A 23,200-nucleotide genomic window follows, 5' to 3' on the forward strand; every position below is an offset into this window, starting at 1 on the left:
CCCAGCAGGGTCATGTGATGCCGAGGTCAGTAATAAGAATATCTCCCTCATAACAAGACATTTACAGAAATTCTAAATAATAACAATGCATTTGAAGCAACTGCATGTAAATAATAGAAAATAAAGCACCCAAGAACTTTAAAAGCCCCAATAAACACATTATACAGGAATATTAACAGTGCTTTTGACGGTAAGCGATCACATGTGTCCTTGATAACATTAATTACTCCAGAATTACCTTTGAGATGCCAAGATTACCTCAGAATTACATAAAAAAATCTCATTACCTCAGAATTACCTTAAAAATGGTGATATAACACTAAGCTGATGGAATTGCCTAAAAAATTACAGCCCTGCTCTCAGACTCTGTTGCACTAATAAATAAATAAATAAATATATATATATATATATATATATATATATATATATATATATATATATATATATATATTACACACACACACACTGACCATAACAGCAAATAAATATTTAATACGAGCGTAAGATATTTTCTTAAGGTCAGCTGACTGTCAACAGACGCCAGACGCCAAAATTTTGCCGCGTAGCACCTTCTATTACGTAGTTTATAATGGCCGGTAAGACTGTAACAACTATCCCAGGTGGAGACAGCTTCCTGGGAGATAAGGTTAGTGGTTTGTCCTTCTGTTGTTGCCTGTCTGAGGAAGTATTGCCCCGTGTTGCTTCATAGCAGTGAGTATTAGGACCGGTGAGTGTTGCTGATGGCAAGATTTTTTATTTTATTTTTTTTTCATTCAGCTCGCCTATCGTGTTTTTTTTTTTTTTATTCATCTGAATGGATTTTTTGACACGTTGTAGATGGACTCTGTGCTAACAGGCTACCAGCATTCCATATATAGCTTTTCCCAATGAGAGAAGTTTTAAAGGAGTCCGTTAGAGATTTATCATAATCATTATTTTCATATCTCATTATATCTCTTAGAGACTATTTGTATATACTGATTACATTTTCATGTTCTTCCAGGGCCCTACTGAAGGCTTGCTGATTGCTGCCGTGCTGCCCTATGTACTGATGATAATTCTTTTACCCATTGGCAGTTTCTTCTTCACCAAGTCCTTTGTATTTCAGGGTAAGTCATAAATGGTAGTGTAGATTGTCTCCACTGTTCTGTACCTCTTTCCTAATTCACAAAAATTTATTAGCCTAGTGAGCAAGCAGTTGGTGGGGCTAAGCAGTCATACTGCCTAACAGTATTGGAATTATTCCAGAATGACATTTGCGGAGTTCAATGGAAAATCAACAGAGCACTGCTTATTTCCACTGTACATGGTATGAAAATAGGAGGTGAGATAGGATGGAAGACAGGTTAAATTTCCAAAATATGTTACCACATTATTGTAAATTTCTTATGTGTTAATTCAGTAAACATATGAAATATTCTAAATAATGAGATCTAAAATATGTGAACAGTCAAACATACTTGTTTCTTATTGTGTAAAACTAGTTATTCATGAGGTCCCAAATGTGTTTGGCTGGTCTGTTTTAAGTCATGCTTTTTATTACTGAGAAAGTTTTTTTTTTTATATAATTACTGCCTTCCTTATGTAAAAAACTTATTGCACTTGATAAAAGGTGGTAAGATTTCAATGGCATTGCATTTTCCAGAGATATTGGACTATAGTGACACCACTGCCAATGTGTATGCTGCCATCTCTTCTGTGATTCTTCTGCATGTACTGCTAGCTCTCTTCATCATCAAAGCCTTCAAGGAATATCCAGCCAAGGGTGTCAAACAAGACTAAGCTTATAAGTTTTCCTTAGTGTCATGTAATATGAGCTTCAGTGGGGTTTTACATTTCACAACTTCAATTATTTGTGTATTAAGTTTCTTGTTATGTGTATATATTGGCTATTAGCCATACTGAAAGGTTTGAAATATTGATTTTCACTGGTATTCAAGTAGTGCAGTGGATGGGTGGGATCACCCTTACTGTTTTTCTCACCTTTGTTTTGGAACCTGGTATTACAGCAAGTTACCAAGCCTAAATTATGATATTGATGTTTATCTTGTATGTATGGTGGACCTAAGATAACCTAACTGTACACTGGGCTGAGACAAATTAAGCTATTTAGCTAGAGTTATTTGGGTGATGGTAGAGAGTAAGCTGAGGTGTTGAACTGTTGGCTGCTTGGCAGATCCTGTGTACTGTTCCATAAGGAACTGGTGTGCTTCTGTATTGGAACATGCTGTATTTATGCATAACAAGCACCGAAACAAGGAGTTTGGATATTATCCAACCTCAGATCTTTGCTTTAATAAAAATATAAGTTGAAAAAGGGAAAATAATATCAGATGTAGGTAAATTACATTTTTTAGAGAAAGATTTTGTATCATGTTTTGCTTGTAATATAGTAAAAAAGAAACTGATATTGTATAATTTTGATAATTTCTGTACATCAGGGTTTATGTTTTGTTTTTCTTTTCTAAGTTTATATAGAAATCAGAAAGCTAGAGTATAGAAATTCAGAGTTTATGATTTTTTTGTTTATATAAGAGTCAGAGCTACAGTATAGAAATTAAGACTATCAGTAATCTTTGTTACACTTTCAGGTGTAAATCGGAGTAACATTTTCATGAAAATGAACATAATTAAAGTTACCTCTACAATAGTCACTAAAAGCTGCAGTGCACTATATACCATCAGCCTACAGCAAGAGGGAAATTTTAAGTGTACATTTTGATTAGCTAACAGGTATTTTTCCTCTCATAATTATATGTATACCAATGAAGCACTATTTCCCATAGTAACACTAGATGATAGCTAGAATAACCATCATTTAATGATATCAAGCAGACCAGAAGGAGCTGTCAATTTGGATTGTGCACACTGCATTCATTTAAAAAAGACATTATTTCATGACTTTTTATTTAGTTTGAAAATATCATTCAGGACTGGGTTAATAGATGACCTTAGCCCAACATTTGCTATTGTTATTTTGGCCACTGGTTGTGAGGCAAGTGTTTGTCAATCCTTACAGGGCTTAGGAATATGCATGAATCTGAAAGAAACTACAAAATATTTAGCAAATCTTGCAAGTCATAGCCCTTGTATCTCACATGTGGCATTACAAGGCAGTGCAAGACCTGTGAAAGTCAAACATTGGCAGAGTCAAGGATTGCCTCTTTGACAAACATCTCCATTTCAAAGCCACCATTTGGTGTCAAGCACAGAACACGTGATGATGGGAGATGCATGACAATGAATCCTGCACAACTTTTTGGACAGGGTGATTTGTATATTTTATAATAAACTTTGTGTGAAGTAATAGTGTTTCCTTGGCCTTTCCACTTCCTCTAGGTGATCTCAGCCATGTGTGTGTGTAATTCACCTCGGTCACCTCCTGGTCATCCAGCCAGTCTTCCCCATTATGGAGCGAGGTCAGAGCTCATAGACCAATCTTTGGGTAGGACTGAGACAACAACACACTCCACACACCGGGACAGCGAGGCCACAACCCCTCGAGTTACATCCCGTACTTATTTACTGCTAGGTGAACAGGGGCCACACATTAAGAGGCTTGCCCATTTGCCTTGCCGCTTCCCGGGACTCGAACCCGGCCCTCTTGATTGTGAGTCGAGCGTGGTAACCACTACACTACATGTGTGTGTGTGTGTGTGTGGCCAGTCCCTTCTATATAAGTATGCATGTATGTATTAATATATATATATATATATATATATATATATATATATATATATATATATATATATATATATATATATATATATATATTATATGCAAATAATGATGATAATAAAATTATTATTATTTGTTGTTTTAATTTAGATTGAAGTACAGCAACAAATACTGCTACATGACTAATCGTCAAATTTAAAAACTAATGCATTGAAGAACACTTTGAAATTTGTCTCCCATAAGTACCCTGTGAAATGTTAATATTTTCTGGACAGCTTCCTATCAGGCCAATTTTCGTGGCCATTCCAGAGTTTAGCTGTAACTATGGAAACAAACTTCAAAGATAAGATTGTTTCTCTGATACTAAAAGATAAGTTATATACAAAGAGTGAATAATTGATTAGCCTCTTCCCTGCGGTGCACTGATAGCCGCAGGCTAGAGAAGCATGAGCAATAGTACAGTGCGCGAGGCAACAGAGAGCCAGAAAGCGTGGCTACCGTGGCACTCACTCGACACACGTGGCTGTGTTTATATCGGGATGAACATATGTCCTTTTTATTCTTCGTGGCCCGTGGTGCGGGAGGTTTGCGGGAAGCAGGGAAACACGAGTATTGACCTACAGCCCCTAACAAAGGACTTTCTAGATCGCAGCAGCTTAACCAATCCCAGAGCTGGGTTTACGTGACGTCGCCTGCTGGGCGGAACATTTGGTGTTCGTTTGTACTGATTGGACTTAAGTGTCATAGCCAAGAATTTTCTTGATAAATTAAAGGTATTGAAAGGAGAGCTAATGTCATTATATAAGTAGATGTCTTGTTAATACAAATTAATGTGTTGCTGAAGGAAAGACTGCGTACGCGGGTTGTGCAGGCAAGGTGAGCGTGGCCGGGTGCCGCACACCGAAACACTTGCAGGTGTTTGTAAATATTAACATGGCTTCCAACTTCTACCACTCCATGGTGCAGCAACCAACTTTTGTGCCACCTGCACAGAATTCTGTTCTACCTGAAGCACCCAAGGAAAAAAAGAAAAGAACAAGAAATCCTGAAAACTGGAAAAAAGAGAAAAGAAAACGTGCCATCCTGTCCGGCCAGCCGTACGTGAACACCAAGGGAGAACTGGTTGGGCCGAGGGCCATCGGGCCGGATTGTAACTGTAAGAATAAGTGTTTTATAGCAGTCAACGATGAGAATCGGAACGCTATATTCAACGGCTACTACTCCCTGAACAGGTAGGTACAGGTGGCTATGTATGTGTGAAGGCAGGCAGGCAGGTGTGTCGCATCCCTCCCCAGCTCCCTTCCACCTTTTGTGGGATCTTTATCTGACCGGGAATATTACAGTTATTTTTTTGTTTGCTAACCCATTTCAACCACCGAGAAACTCAGAAACTCCACCACTACCAGGGGAAACCGTTTACCAAAATAATGTACAGTTTAGTTTTTGACTAGTTGCTTAAACTATGGCTTGTTATTCCCCATATATTTTTTGGTGTAATGATAAGTATATGTTTTGTTTTCTGCTAAAAAGAGGTAGATATTCATTACACATGTAAACATCTGTTTATCAATATTTTATGGTAAAAAAATAAAAGTTTACTCTGTATGTCACATCCTTAAGCATAGTGTGTTGCCATTGCTTAGCATCTGTTACCGTTATTCAGAAGTTTTGTATACTGCATGTGTAGGAAATTACACACACACACACACGAGGAATATGAGGAATCATTAAAAACCTACACAAGAAAATTCAGTATGGGGCAGGCAGTGTTGAAAGTGGAATGGGTGAGATGAAATTGGAGGAATTAAGGAATGCCTGGAGGAAAGATAAGGAAGAAGAAAAAGTCAAATTTTCAGAGGTAGTCAAGAGACAGATTCAGGAAAAAACAAGACACAGTAATACAAGTGTTTAAAGAGAAGGAAGATTTGGTGAGAGAGAAAGTGAACAAGAGGAAATGTATCCTAATTTTTGTGCCGTAAAAAAAAAAAAATCCTTAACAAGTTCGTAAGAGAGAGAGCTGGCTAAGGGTATTATAAAATTTGTTCAGGACAGCACACAGGGGTTAGAACAAGAGGTGGAGGAAGTGACCAGATTGGGAAAGTTTAGTGATGGGGGAAAGAGACCAATGAAAGTGCAAATGATATCTCAAGTGGCAGCAGAGGAGATAATGGCAAGAACAGGGAAATTAGCTGAAGATACTGAATTTAAAGATATATGGATAAAATGAGATATGAACCTGGAAGAGAGAGAAAAAGAGAGAGTGCTAAGAAATGAAGGTAAGGAAATAAAACAAGAAAAGGACAGAATTCAAGAAGAAGAAGTTGTAATGTCCAGAGTTCTAGATACGAGACTGAAGAAATGGTATTTTCGGGAAAACGAAATGATATTGGAAGAGGCAAGAAATTAAGAGTGACTTATACAAATATAGATGGGTTGCTGTTCAGTGTATTGGAGATAAGACCCTACTTGAAGGAAAAAAAGACTGATTGTGATAGGCATAGTAGAAACAAAATTAAAGGAGGTAGTCCATGTTAACTATAAGAAAGAGGGATATAAAAGTTGGAGAAGAGACAGAAAGGGAAAAGGGGGAAGAGGAGTGCTAATAATGGTTCAAGATAATATATGTGTAGAAAAAGTGTACTGTGGAGATAGCATGGCGGAAGTTATGGGAGTAACAATCAAGACAGAAGAAGGGGAAAAAAAAGAGAATCATAGTCATGTATGTGCCACCGAAGACAAATACATGGAGAGCAGAAGAACATAAGAAAATGCAAGGAGAGGTAATTAACTGCTTGGATAATATAAGTGGAGATGGAAAAATACTGTTAGTAGGAGACTTTAAATATAGAAGAGTAAACTGGAGAAAAATGAAAGTAATGTTAGATAGTGGAGCGAGAAATTGTTACAGTTAATACAATGGTGAATAATACACTGGATCAGTAGGTGGAAGAATCAACATGGTTCGAAGGGGAGGAAGAACCGTCTTTGCTTGACCTAGTATTTACAAAGAAGCCCGAGCCCCCTCTTAGCATACAGTACCTTAGTCCAATGGGAAGAAGTGACTATGTAACACTAGTATTGGAAATGCAGGAAGATGTGATAAGATACAGAGAGGAATACAAAAAAAGAGATATTAAATGATGCAAAAGCAAATTTTGAAAAGTTAAGAAAATTTTTTGGTGATATAGACTGGAGGAACATTATGAACGGAGTGACAGTACAGGGGAAATATGAAATATTCCTAGAGAAATATAATGAAGAAGTGATGAAATACATACCTATCTATAGAGTAAAGAAAAGTATACAAGCTTGGTATAATGGCAGATGTGCAGAAGCTAAAAGGAAAAAAGATAAAGCTTGGAAGAAACTCAAAAAGCAGAGAAATGAAAACAGACAGCAGTATAATGATGCGAGAAATGAATATATTAGTGTAAGGAGAGAGGAGAAAGAAACTGAGAAAGATGTACACTAGTGAGAAAAACCAATAATGAACCCAAATTTTTTTACAAGTATATAAATGATAAGATGAAAATAAGGAAGCAATAAAAAAAAAAAAAAGTTAAAGAAGGGAAGACATACCAAACAGCAGAGGAAATGAGTGAAATAATGAATGAGCTTCAAAAATGTGTTCACTGAAAAAAAGATTTTACAGAACCCAATAGGACATTGAACTGTCAAGGTTTCCAAGAAATCATTGTGCACAAAGAAGAAATTGGAAGACTACTAGGAAGTTTGGATGTCAGAAAAGCGATGGGACTGGATGGTGTGTCTGGCTGGGCACTAAAGGAATGTAAAGATCAGTTGTTAGAACCAGCAAAGGAGGAAAGTCAGCCAAGCCATTAAATTACAGACCGGTGTCACTTACAAGTGTTGTGGGCAATTTATATGAAATTGTTACTAAAGAAAGATGGGTTAAATATCTGGAAGAAAAACAAGTTATATCAGAACACAATTTGGGTTCAGGACAGGAAGGTCATGTGTGTCAAATTTTTTAAGTTTCTACTCAAGAGTAGTGGAAGGATTGGAGAGCAGAGATGGATGAGTGGACACTGTGTACCTGGACATAAAATAGACTTTTGATAGGGTTCCTCATAACAGACTACTTTGGAAATGGGAGAACATAGGAGGACTGAGAGGATTAGTAATAGATTGGATAAGGGATTACTTGATGGACAGAGAGATGAGAACTGTGATCAGGGATACATACTCATCCTGGAGTAAAGTATCAAGTGGAGTGCTGCAGGGGTCAGTGTTAGCCCCATTATGTTCAAGGGATATGTAAACGACATACAGTGTGGAGTGACCAGCTATATCAATTTATATGCTGATGATGCAAAATTGTTAAAAATAATTAAGATCCGAGAATACTGTTTGCTACTGCAGGAAGATGTCTAGACAAAATTTATGAGTGGAGTAAGAAATGGAAGTTAGAATTCAATGCCGAGAAATGCCATATAATGGAATTAGGAAAGAGTAAGAGAAGATCAGTATGGAACTATTTGATGGGAGAGGAACAAATAATGAAGACTAAAGTGGTTATACTAGAAATGCTTAGCCCCAAAAAACACAAATAGAATATTTGGAACAATGTATAAAATGTTGGCTAATATTAGGATGGCATTTTGCTACCTGGACACGGATATGATGAAAAAAATTATTACAAGTATGATATGTCTACAGTTGAAATATGCAGCAGTGGTGTGGTCACCGAGCTGGAAAAAGGATACAAGAAAATTAGAACGGATCCAGAGGATAGCTACAAAACTGGTGCCAGAAATAAAAGACCTAACATACGAAGAAAGGCTGAAGGAAATGGGACTGCCAATCTTACAAGATAGAAGAGAAAGAGGGGACCTAATACCAATGTATAAAATAGTTAATGGCATTGAAAAGATAGACAAGCAAGACGGTGCTGGTGACAGATGAAGCTGAAAGAACAAGAGGACATGCAAAGAAGATCAGGATGAGGCAGCATGTGAAGGATATTGGAAAATATAGTTTTCCACATAGAATAGTGGAAAAATGGAATGCATTGAGTGATGAAGTTGTTACAGCACATAATGTACATAGCTTTAAGGAAAAATTAGATAAATGGAGATATGGAGACAGGACAATATGAGCCCCGCTTGAACCCTGTACGATACAACTAGGTAAATACCGCCCCCCCCAACCCACACACAACATAAAAAGAAACACATAAGGAAGCTGGAGAGACTACAAAATATGGCTACAAGACTGGTCCAAGAACTTGAAGGGATGACATATGAGGAGAGACTAAAGGCTTTGGATCTTCCAACATTGGGGCAGAGAAGGGAGAGAGGGGATCTCATACAAGTTTATAAATTGATAAATGGAATGGACCAAGTGGACAATGAGTATCTGATCCTGAGAGAAAAATATGCCAGTCAAAGCACAAGATCGCATAGTAAGAACCTGAGGAAGGGAAGATGTGTAAGAGATATTAAAAAGTATAGTTTCCCGCAAAGATGTATTGAGATGTGGAACAGTTTGAATGAAGAAGTAGTGTCTGCAACGAGTGTAGATATGGAGACGGGCCACACGAGCGTAAAGCCCAGGCCATGTAAAACTACAACTATAGTCATGCTCATCTAAAAATATGGATTGGGTGCGGCCCCCATGGGAAATAGCGGGAGTACAGCGTTGCCATACCTTTAATCCCTCGTTGGCTACCCCCCCTCTCCCTCTTCCTCCCTCTCTCTTACCCCTCCCTCTTCCTCCCCCTCTCTTTCTTCCTGGTCAAAGTTACCAGCTGACCTCCCATCACCTGTATGGATGGCGGGCGTGATTGGTGTTGCTGCCGTGAGGATTTGAATGTAGTTTTTTTTCTTACTTATATCAGCTTATTTTAAAGTACTTTCCTTCACGATATAATCTAATTATAACTATGGAACTATTTACCCATCCCATGCTGCATAGCTGGCTATGAGACATGCGGCACCACTGTACAGCGGGAATTCCCCAACACAGCTGCACCCAATCCACATTGTTGGAGGAGCAGGACTATAGGTAAATACAACTAGGTAAATACACACTAATTAATGGCACTGAAAAGATAGACAAGCAAGACCTGGTGCTGGTGACAGAAGAAGCTGGAAGGACAAGAGGACATGCAAAGAAGATTGGGAAAAGGCAGTGTGTGAAGGATATGGGAAAATACAGTTTTCAAAATAGGATGGTGGAAAAGTGGAATGCATTGAATGATGAAGTTGTTACAGCACACAGTGTGCATAGCTTTAAAGAAAAATTAGATAAGTGGAGATATGGAGACAGGACACTAAGAGTCCCACTCGAACCTTGTACAATACAACTAGGTAAGTACACACACACACACACACACACACACACACACACACACACACACACACACACACACACACACACACACACACACACACACACACACACACACACACACACACACACCAACGCTCCTCGTGATCAGCTGATCTCACTACCTAAGGTTGTGTTTACAGAGGCCTGGGCAAATTGTGTGACTTGTGTGGCAATAGTCTCCAGGAATTACATTGAAAGGCACCATGAGTCGGAAAGAGCTTACACCCATATGCAGGTATGAGAATAAGGAAAGAGTACAGGAAGAGGATGATCATGATGAGGGAGAGGGGAGATTCAGAGGTTTCGATGAGGCAGATACTACCCTCCATAGGCGAGTTTAACTCTGGAAAAAAAATTAGACAATTGGATAAGGGAGAGTATGAGAAGTAAAGAGAGCGATGAACAGGAGAAAGAGTTTCTGAACTTGAAAGAAAGGATAAAAAAAAGTGGAAGAAAATGAAGCTAGACTAAGAGTAGAAAATGCAGAACTTAGAAAAGAACTAACCAAATACAGGCAACCCCCGTTTAACGAAGGTTCACACAATGAAATTTCGCTACAACGAAGGTTTCATTTTACTACCATCTGCTCGTTTAACGAATACCAAACTCGCTTTAACGAAGTTTTATCCAGGTAATTTTTTCCAAATTTGAAAGCCCCACCGTATCATGCAAGCTGACAGGCTTTTGAATACACCAGGAGCTGCTGGTACTAAGGCCTGCCTCAGGAGAAGTCCTGAAACACCTGTAGAAAAAAGATCAAGATCAAGCCTCTCGTGGACAACACAGGCGCTGCCGATACAAGGCCTGACTCAAAAGAAATTCTGCGTCACCTGTAGCATCAAGATCACGCGCATCACTCACTCCCCAGTCAAAATATAACAGCGTCACCAGTAGCTCATCTTCCCTAGTTCAACTTACCATCAAAACGCCCTGCAATGTGGCCTAACGTTCCTAAGAAGACTAGGAAGTGTCTTACTCTCGAAGTGAAGCTGGGTATTATTCACAGACACGAGAGGCCACCATCTTGACTCCATCTACTGTCTACTATTTTCAAGTCAGCAGACTCTATTAAGAAGGCTGGTGAGACCGTATCTTCCTTGAAAGCTAAAAGAACCACCTGAACTCGTGACTCTACAATGGATAAAATGGAAAGCCTTGTGGAAATGTGGTACATAAGTTTTGTAAGTTTTGTATGCAGTACCATGATGCACACTTTGTTTACATTCCACAGGTTGCCGGTTAGTGTCTTTCCCGTTTCACTCTCCCTCCATTCATAAAAGTTAAGATCATCTACATTATAAAGTTACGTACATACATACATTAGTGTACATTGTAATGACTTAAATTAAACTACTTTCATTAAACCTTTTACTGTAATATGATGCACTCTCGCTTTGCTTACTCTTAATGGAAGTTCAAATCAGGGGTTAAACTTGTTATAATCGGCTCACTTAACGAAGTTTCGCGTAACAAAGTGTTCTTTAGGAACGTAACCCCTTCGTTAAGTGGGGGTTGCCTGTATAAGAAACAGATGGATGAAGGACTCGGTAAAGTAGAGAAATAAAAAGAGGACCTGAAAGATCTAGTTAACAAAGAAGAGGAAAGAGAACAGGAGGTGATTAAGAAAGAAGTACAGGCATGGAGAGTCCAAGATAAGAAAGACAAGGATAATCTTCAGGAGGTGATCCAGGAACAACTAAAAGAAAGAGATGAGAATATGGCAAACAAAATTTTAGGAGTCCATAAGGAAAAAGAAAACCTAATAAGGGAAATAGCAAAAAAGAAAAAGAGTAATCATATTTGGACTGAAAGAAAAAAAATGTAAAATATAGACCAAGAAGGGAAAAAGAGGAAATGAAATCAGTCAAAAACCTACTAAAAAATCTAAATGATGAAGATAGGCAGAACCTAGAGGAGGAAGTAGAAGAAATACACTTAGTGGGACCTTATCAAGATGGAACAACGAGGCCAATTAAGATACTACTAAAACCACAAGCAGCAATAGAAGAGATATTATATAGAACAACAAAACTCAAGAGAAACAGAAGGCTGCAAGGATATATATATATATATATATATATATATATATATATATATATATATATATATATATATATATATATATATACATATATATATTATATACTATAAGAAAAAATAGAAATGAGGAGGAAAGGAAGAGATACAATGAACTGGCGGCAGCAGCACGTGAAAAAAATAATGAAAGGTCAGAGGAGGAGAAAAGGCATTTTTTTTGGAGAATTTTAGGAGACAGAATAAGGAAATGGTATATAAAAGAGAAGGAGGAGGAAACAGTGGAGCAAGTTCAACTAAAAGTGATAAGGGCAAGAAACTAAAAATGATGTATACAAACATAGACAGGGTTCTATCAAGTAAATTAGAATTAAAAGATTACATAAAGAAAGAAAAACTGGATATTGTATGCCTGGCTGAAACAAAACTCAATGAGGCAATCAAAATAGACATAGATAATAGATATAACGTATGGAGGAAAGACTGAGGGGGTAAAGGAGGAGGAGGAGTCATGATAATGTTAAGGAAAGAGATGGTGGTAAACCAAGTGGAATATGGGGAAGGAAAAGCAGTACTGTATATTAAGATGCATATTAATAAAAAAGAATTAACAATCATCGGAGCATATGTGCCACCAAAAACAAATTCATGGACCAATCAAGAATATAAAGACATGATAGATGACACAATAAGGAGTCTAACAAGAATCATTAAAGAAAGGAGAAAAGTGATATTAGTTGGAGATTTCAACTGTAAAGAAGTGGACTGGGAAAATTATGAAAGTGGTATGGGGGAAGAAGCATGGGGAGAAAGATTCCTGAACCTAATGATAGATAATATGATGGACCAAAGAGTAAAGGAAAACAAGATTCAGAGGAAACGACGAGCTGGCGAGACTGGACCTGGTTTTTACAAGGAGTATACAAATTAACGATGATATAAGATATAAGTGCCCATTGGGAAAGAGTGACCATGTAATATTAGAAATGGATATAGAAGAGGGAAAAGATGAGACGAATCATACAAAGGAGATAGATTAAATTATAGAAAGGTTGATATTGAGAATCTCAAGAACCTATTTCAAATACGTTAACTGGGAGAAGATGGAAAACTCAGAGTGGGTGCAAGAGAAATATAACTTATTTTTGGAAATATACAAAACAGGAGTCAGGGAATATGTTCTGAAATATAGCCCCAAAGAAGAAGAAAAGAAAGATTGGTTTAACGCAAGGTGTGCTAGGGCAAAGGAGAAAAGAGATGGAGCATGGAAAAGGTGGAGGAGAAATAGAAATCCAGTAAATAAGGAAAACTTCAAGACAGCGAGAAATGAATATGTTAAAGTGAGGAAGGAAGAGGAGAGGAACTATGAAAAGGACATTGTCGAAAAATGTAAGGAGCAACCAAAATTGTTCTACAGATTCATCAATGGGAAAATAAGGCAAAAAGAAACAATAGAAAGGTTAAAAGGAGAGAATGGGATGGTGGAAGACCCAAAAAGTATGGCAGAACTGTTAAATAGTAAATTTCAGGAGGTCTTTACTAAGGAATCCAAATTTGAAAGGCCACAGGGTAATAGAGACCCCATCTATATGAAAGAGATTAAAGAAACCAAACTTGAAATAAAAGAGTTGATGAAGAAATTGGATGAAGAGAAGGCAATGGGACCGGATGAAGTCTCAGGCAGAATACTGAAAGAATGTAGGGAAGAACTAGCAAGTCCTATATACAACATCATAAAATGCTCAATAGAAAATGGAACAGTACCAGTAGAATGGAAAAGAGCTGAGGTGGTTCCCATATATAAGAGTGGAAGAAAGGAGGAACCTTTAAATTACAGACTGGTATTACTAACTAGTGTAATATGTAAGATGTGTGAAAGAGTAATAAAGAAACAATGGATTGAGTTCCTTGAAGACAACAAATTATTATCAAATAGCCAATTTGGTTTTAGAAAAGGTTGGTCGTGTGTAACAAATTTACTGAGTTTCTACTCTAGAATAGTTGATAGAGTACAAGAGAGAAAGGGATGGGTTGATTGTATTTATTTGGATTGAAAAAAGGCATCTGATAAAGTGCCACATGCAAGGTTACTGTAGAAGTTAGAGGAGAAGGGTGGCTTAAAAGGAAGCACATTGAGATGAATGAAAAATTATTTGACGGGGAGAGAAATAAGGACGGTAGTTAAAGATATGAAGTCCAAGTGGAGAGCAATAGAAAGCGGAGTGCCGCAGGGATTAGTATTGGCGCCAATACTTTTTCTCATATATATAAACGACATGCCAGAAGGAGTGAACAGCTACATAAATCTGTTTGCGGATGATGCGAAGCTGTGCAGAATTATAAAGCAAAAAGAGGATTGTGAAATACTGCAAGAAGACCTAAATAAGATCTGGGAATGGAAGTAAAAAATGGGAGATGGAATTCAATGTGGACAAAAGCCATGTCATGGAAATGGGAAAGAGTGAAAGACGACCCATGGGAATCTATAAGATGGGAGATGGAGTAGAACTGGGGAAGGTAAAAAAGGAAAAGGATTTGGGAGTGACAATGGAAGAAAATAATCAATCGGTAAGCCATATTGATAAAATTTTCAGAGAGACATAATTTACTAAGGAATATTGGAATAGCATTTCACTACATGGACAAAGAAATGATAAAGAAATTGATAAGTACTATAATAAGACCCAGATTGGAATATGCAGGAGTAGTGTGGACCCCCAATAAAAAGAAACGCATAAGGAAGTTGGAGAGACTACAAAAAATGGCTACAAGAATGGTTCTAGAATTTGAAGGCATGGCATATGAGGCAAGACTAAAGGCTATGGATCTACCAACCCTGGAACAGAGAAGGGAGAGAGGGGATCTGATACAAGTTTATAAATTGATTAACGGAATGGATCAAGTGGATAATGAGAAACTGATCCTGAGAGAAGAATATGACATTCGAAGCACAAGATCGCATGGTAAAAAGCTGAGGAAGGGAAGATATCCGAGAGATGTTAAAAAATATAGTTTCCCGCAAAGATGTGTTGAGACGTGGAACAGTTTGATTGAGGAAGTGGTGTCAGCAAAGAGTGTGCATAGTTTTAAAGAAAAATTGGATGTGTAGATATCGAGACGGGGCCACATGAGCGTAAAGCCCAGGCCCTGTAAAACTACAACTAGGTAAACACACACACACACACACACACACACACACACACACACACACACACACACACACACACACACACACACACACACACACACACACACACACACACACACACACACACACACACACACACACACACACACACACACACACACACACACACACCTCTCTCTCATCTCCACCATTTCTGTCACACAGCTATGATGAGCAGAATGCCTACCTTTATGGCCTTATTCGCCGCCACGACATTCAGCGGAAGAGAAAGCCTGTTTCAGAACGGCGGACGTGTTCATACAAGTATTATGTGCGGATCAAAGGAAAGGAGATCCAGGTATGTTATTATTATTTGGTTTATTAATCTAGCAGCCATACTACTGAAAATTCCCATCACAAACTTAGTAAAAATATATATACTAACTTACATACCACATCCTAAGTATATATTTAAACTTAAGAAAGTATCTTACAATTTATGACACTGATTAACCTGGTAGACAATACCCAGGATGGTATTTTTCCATTCATAGTTTGTTTCTCCTACCCAGCAGCAGTTATCAACTTCTGAATTACACTAGGTATCTAATTGCTGCTAGGTGAACAGGAGCTATACTGTAAAGAAGTCTGTCCAACAAAGGATTCAAACCCAAGGCTTTTACAAGTGTGAATTGGATCTACTGACTAGCCTATTGCATTACTAGGCTGTAATGTGTGTTTGTGTGTGCGTGCGTGCTTGCATGTGTGCGTGCGTGTGTGCGTGCTTGCATGCGTGCTTGCATGCGTGCTGCGTGTGTGTGCTGTGTGTGTGTGTGTGTGTGTGTGTGTGTGTGTGTGTGTGTGTGTGTGTGTGTATTTACCTAGTTGTAGTTTTACAGGGCCTGGGCTTTATGCTCGTGTGGCCCCATCTCCATACCTACACTTATCCAATTTTTCTTTAAAGCTATGCACACTCATTGCTGACACCACTTCCTCACTCAAACTGTTCCAAGTCTCAACACATCTTTAAACTATAAACTATATTTTTTAACATCTCTCAGACATCTTCCTTTCCTCAGTTTCTTACTTTGTGATCTTGTGCTTCTGATGTCATATTCTTCTCTCAGGATCAGTTTCTCATTATCCACTTGATCCATTCCATTAATCAATTTATAAACTTGTATCAGATCCGCTCTCTCTCTCTCTCTTCTTTGTTCCAGGGTTGGTAGATCCATAGCTTTTAGTCTTTCCTCATATCATCCCTTTAAATTCTGGAACCATTCTTGTAGCCATTTTTTGTAGTGTCTCCAATTTCTTTGTGTTTCTTTTTATGGGGGGTCCACACAACTCCTGCATATTCCAATCTGGGTCTTATTTTAGTACTTATCAATTTCTTCATCATTTCTTTGTCCATGTAGTGAAATGCTACTCCAATATTCCTTAGCAAATTATATGTCTCTGAAAATTCTATTAATATGGTTTACCGGTTGATTGTTTTCTTCCATCGCCACTCCCAAGTCCTTTTCCTTTTTTACCTTTTCTAGTTCTACTCCATCTCCCATCTTATAGATTCCCACGGGCCGTCTTTCACTTTTTCCATTCCATGACATGGCTTTTGTCGACATTGAATTCCATCTCCCATTTTTTACTCCATTTCCAGATCTTAAACGTTTAAGTCTTCCTGCAGTGTGTGTGTGTGTGTGTGTGTGTGTGTGTGTGTGTGTGTGTGTGTGTGTGTGTGTGTGTGTGGGTTGGGACTGGGGGTGGAGAAGAAGAAGTGAGGGTTTTATACATTTTGAAACTGAGAGATACATTATCTTGCATGTATGGCTCATATCAAATAATTACTTCCCTATTCTAGTTGTTGACAAAACTAAATATTATGCTACACTGTTTCCTTATGGAAGCCTTCTGAACTGTATATTACACTTTCAAAACCTGTAATTCTCTTGGTGGTATAATTTTAAGTCAGTATTACAACACAAGTCAGTGTTAAAACATCTGAAAATTTCCTAATGTTACTTTGGTACCTTTGGAATACTGTTACAAATGACTTCATATTTCAGGTTTGCAAGAAAGCTTTTGCCAACATACATGGTATATCAGACAAGAAGATTCGAACACTGTGCATCAAGCATGAGCAGAATATCTTATTTCCTCGTGACAATAGAGGGAGGCATCGGAACAGACCAAAAAAGGTGAGACCATGAAGATGTAGGTGCTATTCTTAGTCATGCACACTAAATAATTTCTTCTGTAGATTTTCTTCCTATAGCTAAGATGAAAGAAAGAAGATTGTACCAGAATAAACCAGGTACAGAGAGAACCTATTATATGAGCATCTATTATATGAGAAACTGATAATACAAGATGAGTAAATTAGGGATTACTTTTTATATATCATTGCAAGAATCTGATGATATGAGCTTCAGACTGAGGTGAGTACAGTTACAAAGCTTAAAATGCATATCTTCCTGGCACTCTCCTTCTAACACATGAGGAGTGTATGGTGATGTATGATAACTGAGATGTGCAGGGACAAGTTTGTAAGCATTGAAAGAGATCCATACACCTCTCCCCCATCCTTTATCTACCATTCATCTCCCAATTCCCACCAGTCCCTTTTTTTAAACTGAACTTGGTGTCTCTCAGACTCCCATCCTTTGTAGCCTTACTGCTTGCTCATTATAATACTTGTACTCTACTGTCATTTTGCTTACAGGCATATTTATAGTATAATACAACAACAATGTACAGTGCTTCATGTGACTGATTGGTGCTTGAATGTGTTAATGTTACTGCAGGTATTTTCTTTCATTCTCTGTCTTTGGTTTGCTATGTGTATGATTGACCCCATGGTACTGTATGTAGAATGTGCCTTCCCAGGTGGCCAATGAGTTCCAGTGTGGGTCCTAGGAGTAAGGCTAAGTGAGTTAGAGTATCAATAACACTCACAAAGAAGGTAGAAATTGTTAAAAGGCACAGGAATGGTGAGTCAGTTACTCCTTGGCAAATTAGCTACACAATGGTGAGTATTATGTATGTTTTATATGTTTAGTTGATATGAAATCATGATTTTTGTATGTTGTTTTCTCTTTCAAGTTTTTTTTGTTTACTGACAGTTTTAAAATTTGTTGGTATCATACATCATAGTTTTAAAACATAAGTGTCATGGAACCCAAACACCGCCCCCTCCCCCACTTTTTTTTTTTTTTTTTTTTTTCCCTTTAGTTGTGTGTTTTGTTATATGTGAATTCACTATAAAAGCATTTCAAATGGAACCTCTCAGTATGACATTCATGAAACATTACAATATTTATTGATAACTGATTTATTTACAGGTGACACCTGAATTGGTGACCTTGATCAAGCATCACATTCTGAAGATGCTGTCTGGACCTAATGGTAGTGACTACATTAAGACAGACAAGAACCAAGGTCCTGATGTAAATATCTCTAAACTTCATAAGAACTTCCTTCAGCAGTATGAACCTGAGGCTATAGATATGGAGACTGGTGAGTGGTGACTGTGATGGTATTGTGTGTGCAAGGATTCAGACATTATTTTCCCACTACTTATGGTCATGGTTTAGCTTTGATTGAAGTTAAAATGGTTAACAGATCAAAGAGAATAGTGATAAATTATGAACAAGAAGGATTTACAAAAGATGGGGGTACTTGAATGAGGATGGTAGTTGAAAAATACTAATGATTACATGGCATTTTCTCCTCATCCTTAACAGACAAGGTGATCAAGGACCATGATGCAAAAGTCAAGTCTTGGCTCTACTTCAAAGTTTTCCATGAAGAATTCAAGTCAATGGATTTCAACACTGTCAAAAGGAAGCTGTCTGACCTCCGTAAGAGCCTGGAAGCCTCTGGAGCTATCCAAACTACAAAAAAGAAAACTCCTAAGCAATCTCGCTCCCGGCAGCGCTCACAAGAAGTCCAGAACACTCGCAACACCCCTGCCAACCTAGCAGAGGCACCAGTGCAGACACTGGGTGTGACCATGTCAGCAGCACCGGGCACCCAGATGACTGGCTATATGGGTAGCCAGCAACCTCATGCACTGCCTCCCAACATACAACTGAGTGTACTAGGACTGCAGCACACAGGGGGACCCTTCAATACTGCTACAGTTCAGCAACCCCAGCAACAGCCACTCAATCTCCAGACTGGGGGCAATGGAGGTGGCCAAGCGGGAGAGCAACCTCAGGCTTTGCCCCTCAATCTTCATTCCATGGGGAGCCACATGCCATCTTACTACCTCTCTCTTGGTCACATGTCCAATCTCATCTCCTTGCCTGTATCCTCTGGAGGAGGAATACAATCTGCCAACTCTCAGACTGCAAACTTCACTGCACAGCACAACATGCAACCATTCATCCCTGCACACACAGTCAGTGCACAAGCTGAGTCTGGACCAGGAGGAGGACAGGCTCATGTCATCCAGGGTGGGGTAGGAGTCACCTATACTGGTCCACAACACAACCCAAACATGTACTGATTACCACAGCCTCCATGTGATGATCAGTGAGTGTCTGTCCTTATCTTGTAAGAATACACAGGTAGTGTGTCAGTTATGCAACTTGATGAAAGACAATGTTTATATTTTTTTTGCTACAATATTAAAGTTTTCTTAAGTGTGGAAAGTTGAGAGGAAATTCATCATTACTATAGAGTACATAAAGTAAGCAAACCATGGCTGTGCTAGAATAGCTGATGAATGAATCCTTTCCTGTTGCTGTATACTTTCGTATTATGGCTTCATCACCCACTTATTAATACTGGAAGTCTTCATCTCTGGAGAGTACATATACCTCTTGGGTGGGCATTACACAAACAATATTGTAATGAATATAAATGAAATCTAAAGTAATTACTGTTAATCATGTTTTTATAGTAATTACTATTAATGTGTGTTGTAACTAAATACAAAGCGACAAGTCTGGTACTTTCAGTTTTGAGTTGCTATTTTTTTTATTTGTTTGAATACTCTGCCATGGCTCACTATTTTCCTATACTGGACTGATATGAATAGCCAACTAAAAGAAATGTAATTTTCCTTAGGCTAAATATAGGCATGTTCCTTAGTACAATAAATCTTGCAATAACCAGACTCACTAACATCTGGATAGAAGCATACCCTGATATTAAACTGGATACACACTTATTAATTATCCAGACATACACCAGCTGCCAATGTTAACTCAGGCAGGGAGCCTGGTTCCTGGTTCCTGGTTCCTAACAGCTACTCAGAGCATTAGATTCCTACATAACATCAAGATGAGCTCATTGGTCCAAGCCAACCAACTCAAGGAATTCTTTGATCTGACAAGTGAAATACATTTCACTAACAAATGTCAAACATCATTATGTAAATGCAGTGCAACACATTTTATGTACCACACAGTGCAATACATTAATATTATCTAGGGCCAAAGAATAATATTTGATGATGTACAGTGATTATAACACAAGCAGAAGAGTGGACATAATCTTAATTTCCTGACACAAATGATTGTGGTGCATTATTAAACTGGTGAAGACTTACTGCTTGAAAACAAATTCTGGCTCACCTTTTTTTTAGGGTAGCCTTGTGTCCAGTGGATTGTAAAGTACTATTGTGTAATGATTATACAGTGCATGATGGGAGGGGAACAAAGAAAAATTAAAGAAAAAAAAGTACATGATTGACATGTACCTATGGACCTGAAGGCATGGATAATGGAAGATTTGTAATACATACTTTGTAAAAATAAGGCATTATGAGGCCATCCATAAAATCCTCACTCTGTGCCACATGTGAATTTTTTGTTTCCTTGATAACTTTGAAAAGTGAAGACATTCATAGGAATTGTCATGCAAATATAGTAAGTCCTCATTTTACGATAGTTTGGTTTACGATAAATTTGCAGATATGATAGTTGACAATTACTACTATTTTTTCAATTTACGATAAAAAATCCGCTGTTATGATATTTAAAATTCCCACGAAACTTGTTGCTGTGATTGTGCTGCTGCACTGCGGCCAACTATGAACTAGTCACTTTCGTGCTGCCACTACAAACACAGTGAAACCTCGTGCTCTGTGATATACTTACATTATTCTCCGCATTTGATACAAATCCGTGTCCAAAATGTCACAGAAACATAATTTCGATTGTGGTGAAGATATTAAGACTGCAAAAAACTTTCAGTTTTTATTGACTGCAATGGAATTGCTGCAAGAACATGACCCTAACCCCAAAAGAAGTAGCAAAGTGGATAATCAGATGGAACAGGCGATGAAAATCTACAGAGAATTATATGACGAGAAACATAAAAAGGTGAAACAGTCCACAATCTCAGCTCTTTTCAAACCTGTAGCTAGACCATCCACTTCACCTACTGGACCTTCAATTAAAGCGGGGTCATCAACTTTAAGTGACCAGTTTGAAGGATATGATTCACCTGCTTCACACTTGGCCGGTGCATCACCCACTTCACAGAAGATTAACAATATACACAGATTAACATTAAGAAAGATAAGTAAAACAAAATTTTTTTTTTTTTTTGGTAATACATGGCTTGTCCAATTTGTTTACTTTTTTCGAGTGACTTCCATACTGAGCTGGAACGTATTCCTATCTAATACATGTAAAAATGGGTTCGGTTTACGCTAATTTTGCTTTACGATAAGATTTTAAGGAAGGTATTTCTATTGTAAATCGGGGACTTACTGTATTGTGCTATTGTTCTGTTCATTGATGTCTTGTGGCCCCTTTCTGCTTTCACTTATTCAGTTAACTCAAGAATTACCTTTATTGTACCGATCCACAGGATGAGTTCGATAATCTGTGCGACATTGCCATAGCTCTCATTACTTCAAGGAAAATGGAATAACACTTCTTTATTCAGTTTAATGCATCACTTCGTTAAAAAAGTCAGAGGACAATAGACATGAAGATCTCTGCAGGTGATTATACCATAAGTAAATTAAATACAGTAAAGGTGCTGATTATAAAAGTGAAAATTAGATTGATAATTTACAGAATACTTACTGTATGGTCTCTTGAGATACCCAGTCTAATATGATGCGTGGTGAAAAGAAACATAAGATGAGACACTACTTTATTTCAGTTATTGTGCCAAACTGAACTTATTTATTGAAGATCATTGGATGAAGAGACTTTTTTTCCTTGGTTTGGCCATACAACACACAGTAAGATGGGAAGCATCACTGTGTCCTTCCATTGTGACAATCAGATGAGAATTAAGTGAGTCAATTTGTACTTGCGTGGTGACCTGACTCCCATCCTCTCCTCCTGGGAAAATCCCGTCTCGAGTTGAATGGCAATGTCGCCCTGACGTGATATGCAACATCATTGTACATGTACATGAAATACCTTCATTTGATTTGGTATATAACATTTATTTGTATAACCTGCTATTCAATGAAATACAGGCAACCCCCGCTTAACGAAGGGGTTACATTCCTAAAAAACCCTTCGTTAAGCGAATTTTCGTTAAGCGAACCAATTATAACAAGTTTAACTCCTGATCTGAGCTTCCATTGAGAGTAAACAAAGCGAGAGTGCATCATAGTACAGTAAAAGGTTTAATGAAAGTAAAAATTATGAAGTTAAACATTTAAGCAGTTTAATTTAAGACTAAGTCATTATAATGTACACTAATGTATGTATGTAAGTAACTTTATAATGTTGATAATCTTAAATTTATGAAGGGAGGGAGAGTGGAGCAGGAAATACATTAGCTGGCAACCTGTGGAATGTAAACAAAGGATCCATCATTGTACTGCATACAAAACTTATGTAGCTACTAATATTTCCACAAGGCTTTCCATTTTATCCATTGCAGAGTCACGAGTTCAGGTGGTTCTTTTAGCTTGCAAGGAAGATATGATCTCACCAGCCTTCTTAATAGAGTCTGCTGACTTGGAAATGGTTGACAGTAGATGGAGTCAAGTCATGGTGGGAAGCAGTGCTATTAGTTTTCTCGCCT

At 37.9% G+C, this 23,200-nt stretch overlaps 2 protein-coding genes across 2 annotated transcripts; both read left to right on the forward strand.

The window, feature by feature from the left end:
* The first annotated feature begins 488 nt into the window (after positions 1-488).
* LOC123511577 (vacuolar ATPase assembly integral membrane protein vma21-like) lies at positions 489-3,307 on the forward strand. The gene is made up of 3 exons (XM_045267596.1): positions 489-646; positions 1,004-1,109; positions 1,646-3,307. The coding sequence occupies exons 1-3, from the start codon at positions 590-592 to the stop codon at positions 1,780-1,782; spliced, it is 300 nt and encodes a 99-aa protein (XP_045123531.1). The 5' UTR covers positions 489-589; the 3' UTR covers positions 1,783-3,307.
* Positions 3,308-4,120: 813 nt separating this feature from the next.
* On the forward strand, positions 4,121-20,998 carry LOC123511575. The gene is made up of 5 exons (XM_045267591.1): positions 4,121-4,910; positions 15,419-15,551; positions 17,260-17,391; positions 18,535-18,709; positions 18,937-20,998. Exons 1-5 carry the CDS (start codon positions 4,612-4,614, stop codon positions 19,701-19,703), a joined length of 1,506 nt encoding a protein of 501 aa, XP_045123526.1. The 5' UTR covers positions 4,121-4,611; the 3' UTR covers positions 19,704-20,998.
* The last annotated feature ends 2,202 nt before the right edge of the window (positions 20,999-23,200 follow it).

This window comes from Portunus trituberculatus, chromosome 31, assembly GCF_017591435.1.
Source record: "Portunus trituberculatus isolate SZX2019 chromosome 31, ASM1759143v1, whole genome shotgun sequence".
Taxonomy (NCBI): domain Eukaryota; kingdom Metazoa; phylum Arthropoda; class Malacostraca; order Decapoda; family Portunidae; genus Portunus; species Portunus trituberculatus.

What these genes read in the sequence shown, in the direction of transcription:
- LOC123511577 (XM_045267596.1), top strand. Translation starts at nt 590, where the DNA reads ATGGCCGGTAAGACTGTAACAACTATCCCAGGTGGAGACAGCTTCCTG. An exon ending in ACAGCTTCCTGGGAGATAAG is followed by an intron (nt 647 to 1,003) that starts GTTAGTGGTTTG and finishes ATGTTCTTCCAG; the next exon opens with GGCCCTACTGAAGGCTTGCT. An exon ending in CAAGTCCTTTGTATTTCAGG is followed by an intron (nt 1,110 to 1,645) that starts GTAAGTCATAAA and finishes TGCATTTTCCAG; the next exon opens with AGATATTGGACTATAGTGAC.
- LOC123511575 (XM_045267591.1), top strand. Translation starts at nt 4,612, where the DNA reads ATGGCTTCCAACTTCTACCACTCCATGGTGCAGCAACCAACTTTTGTG. An exon ending in GGCTACTACTCCCTGAACAG is followed by an intron (nt 4,911 to 15,418) that starts GTAGGTACAGGT and finishes TCTGTCACACAG; the next exon opens with CTATGATGAGCAGAATGCCT. An exon ending in GGCTATAGATATGGAGACTG is followed by an intron (nt 18,710 to 18,936) that starts GTGAGTGGTGAC and finishes CATCCTTAACAG; the next exon opens with ACAAGGTGATCAAGGACCAT.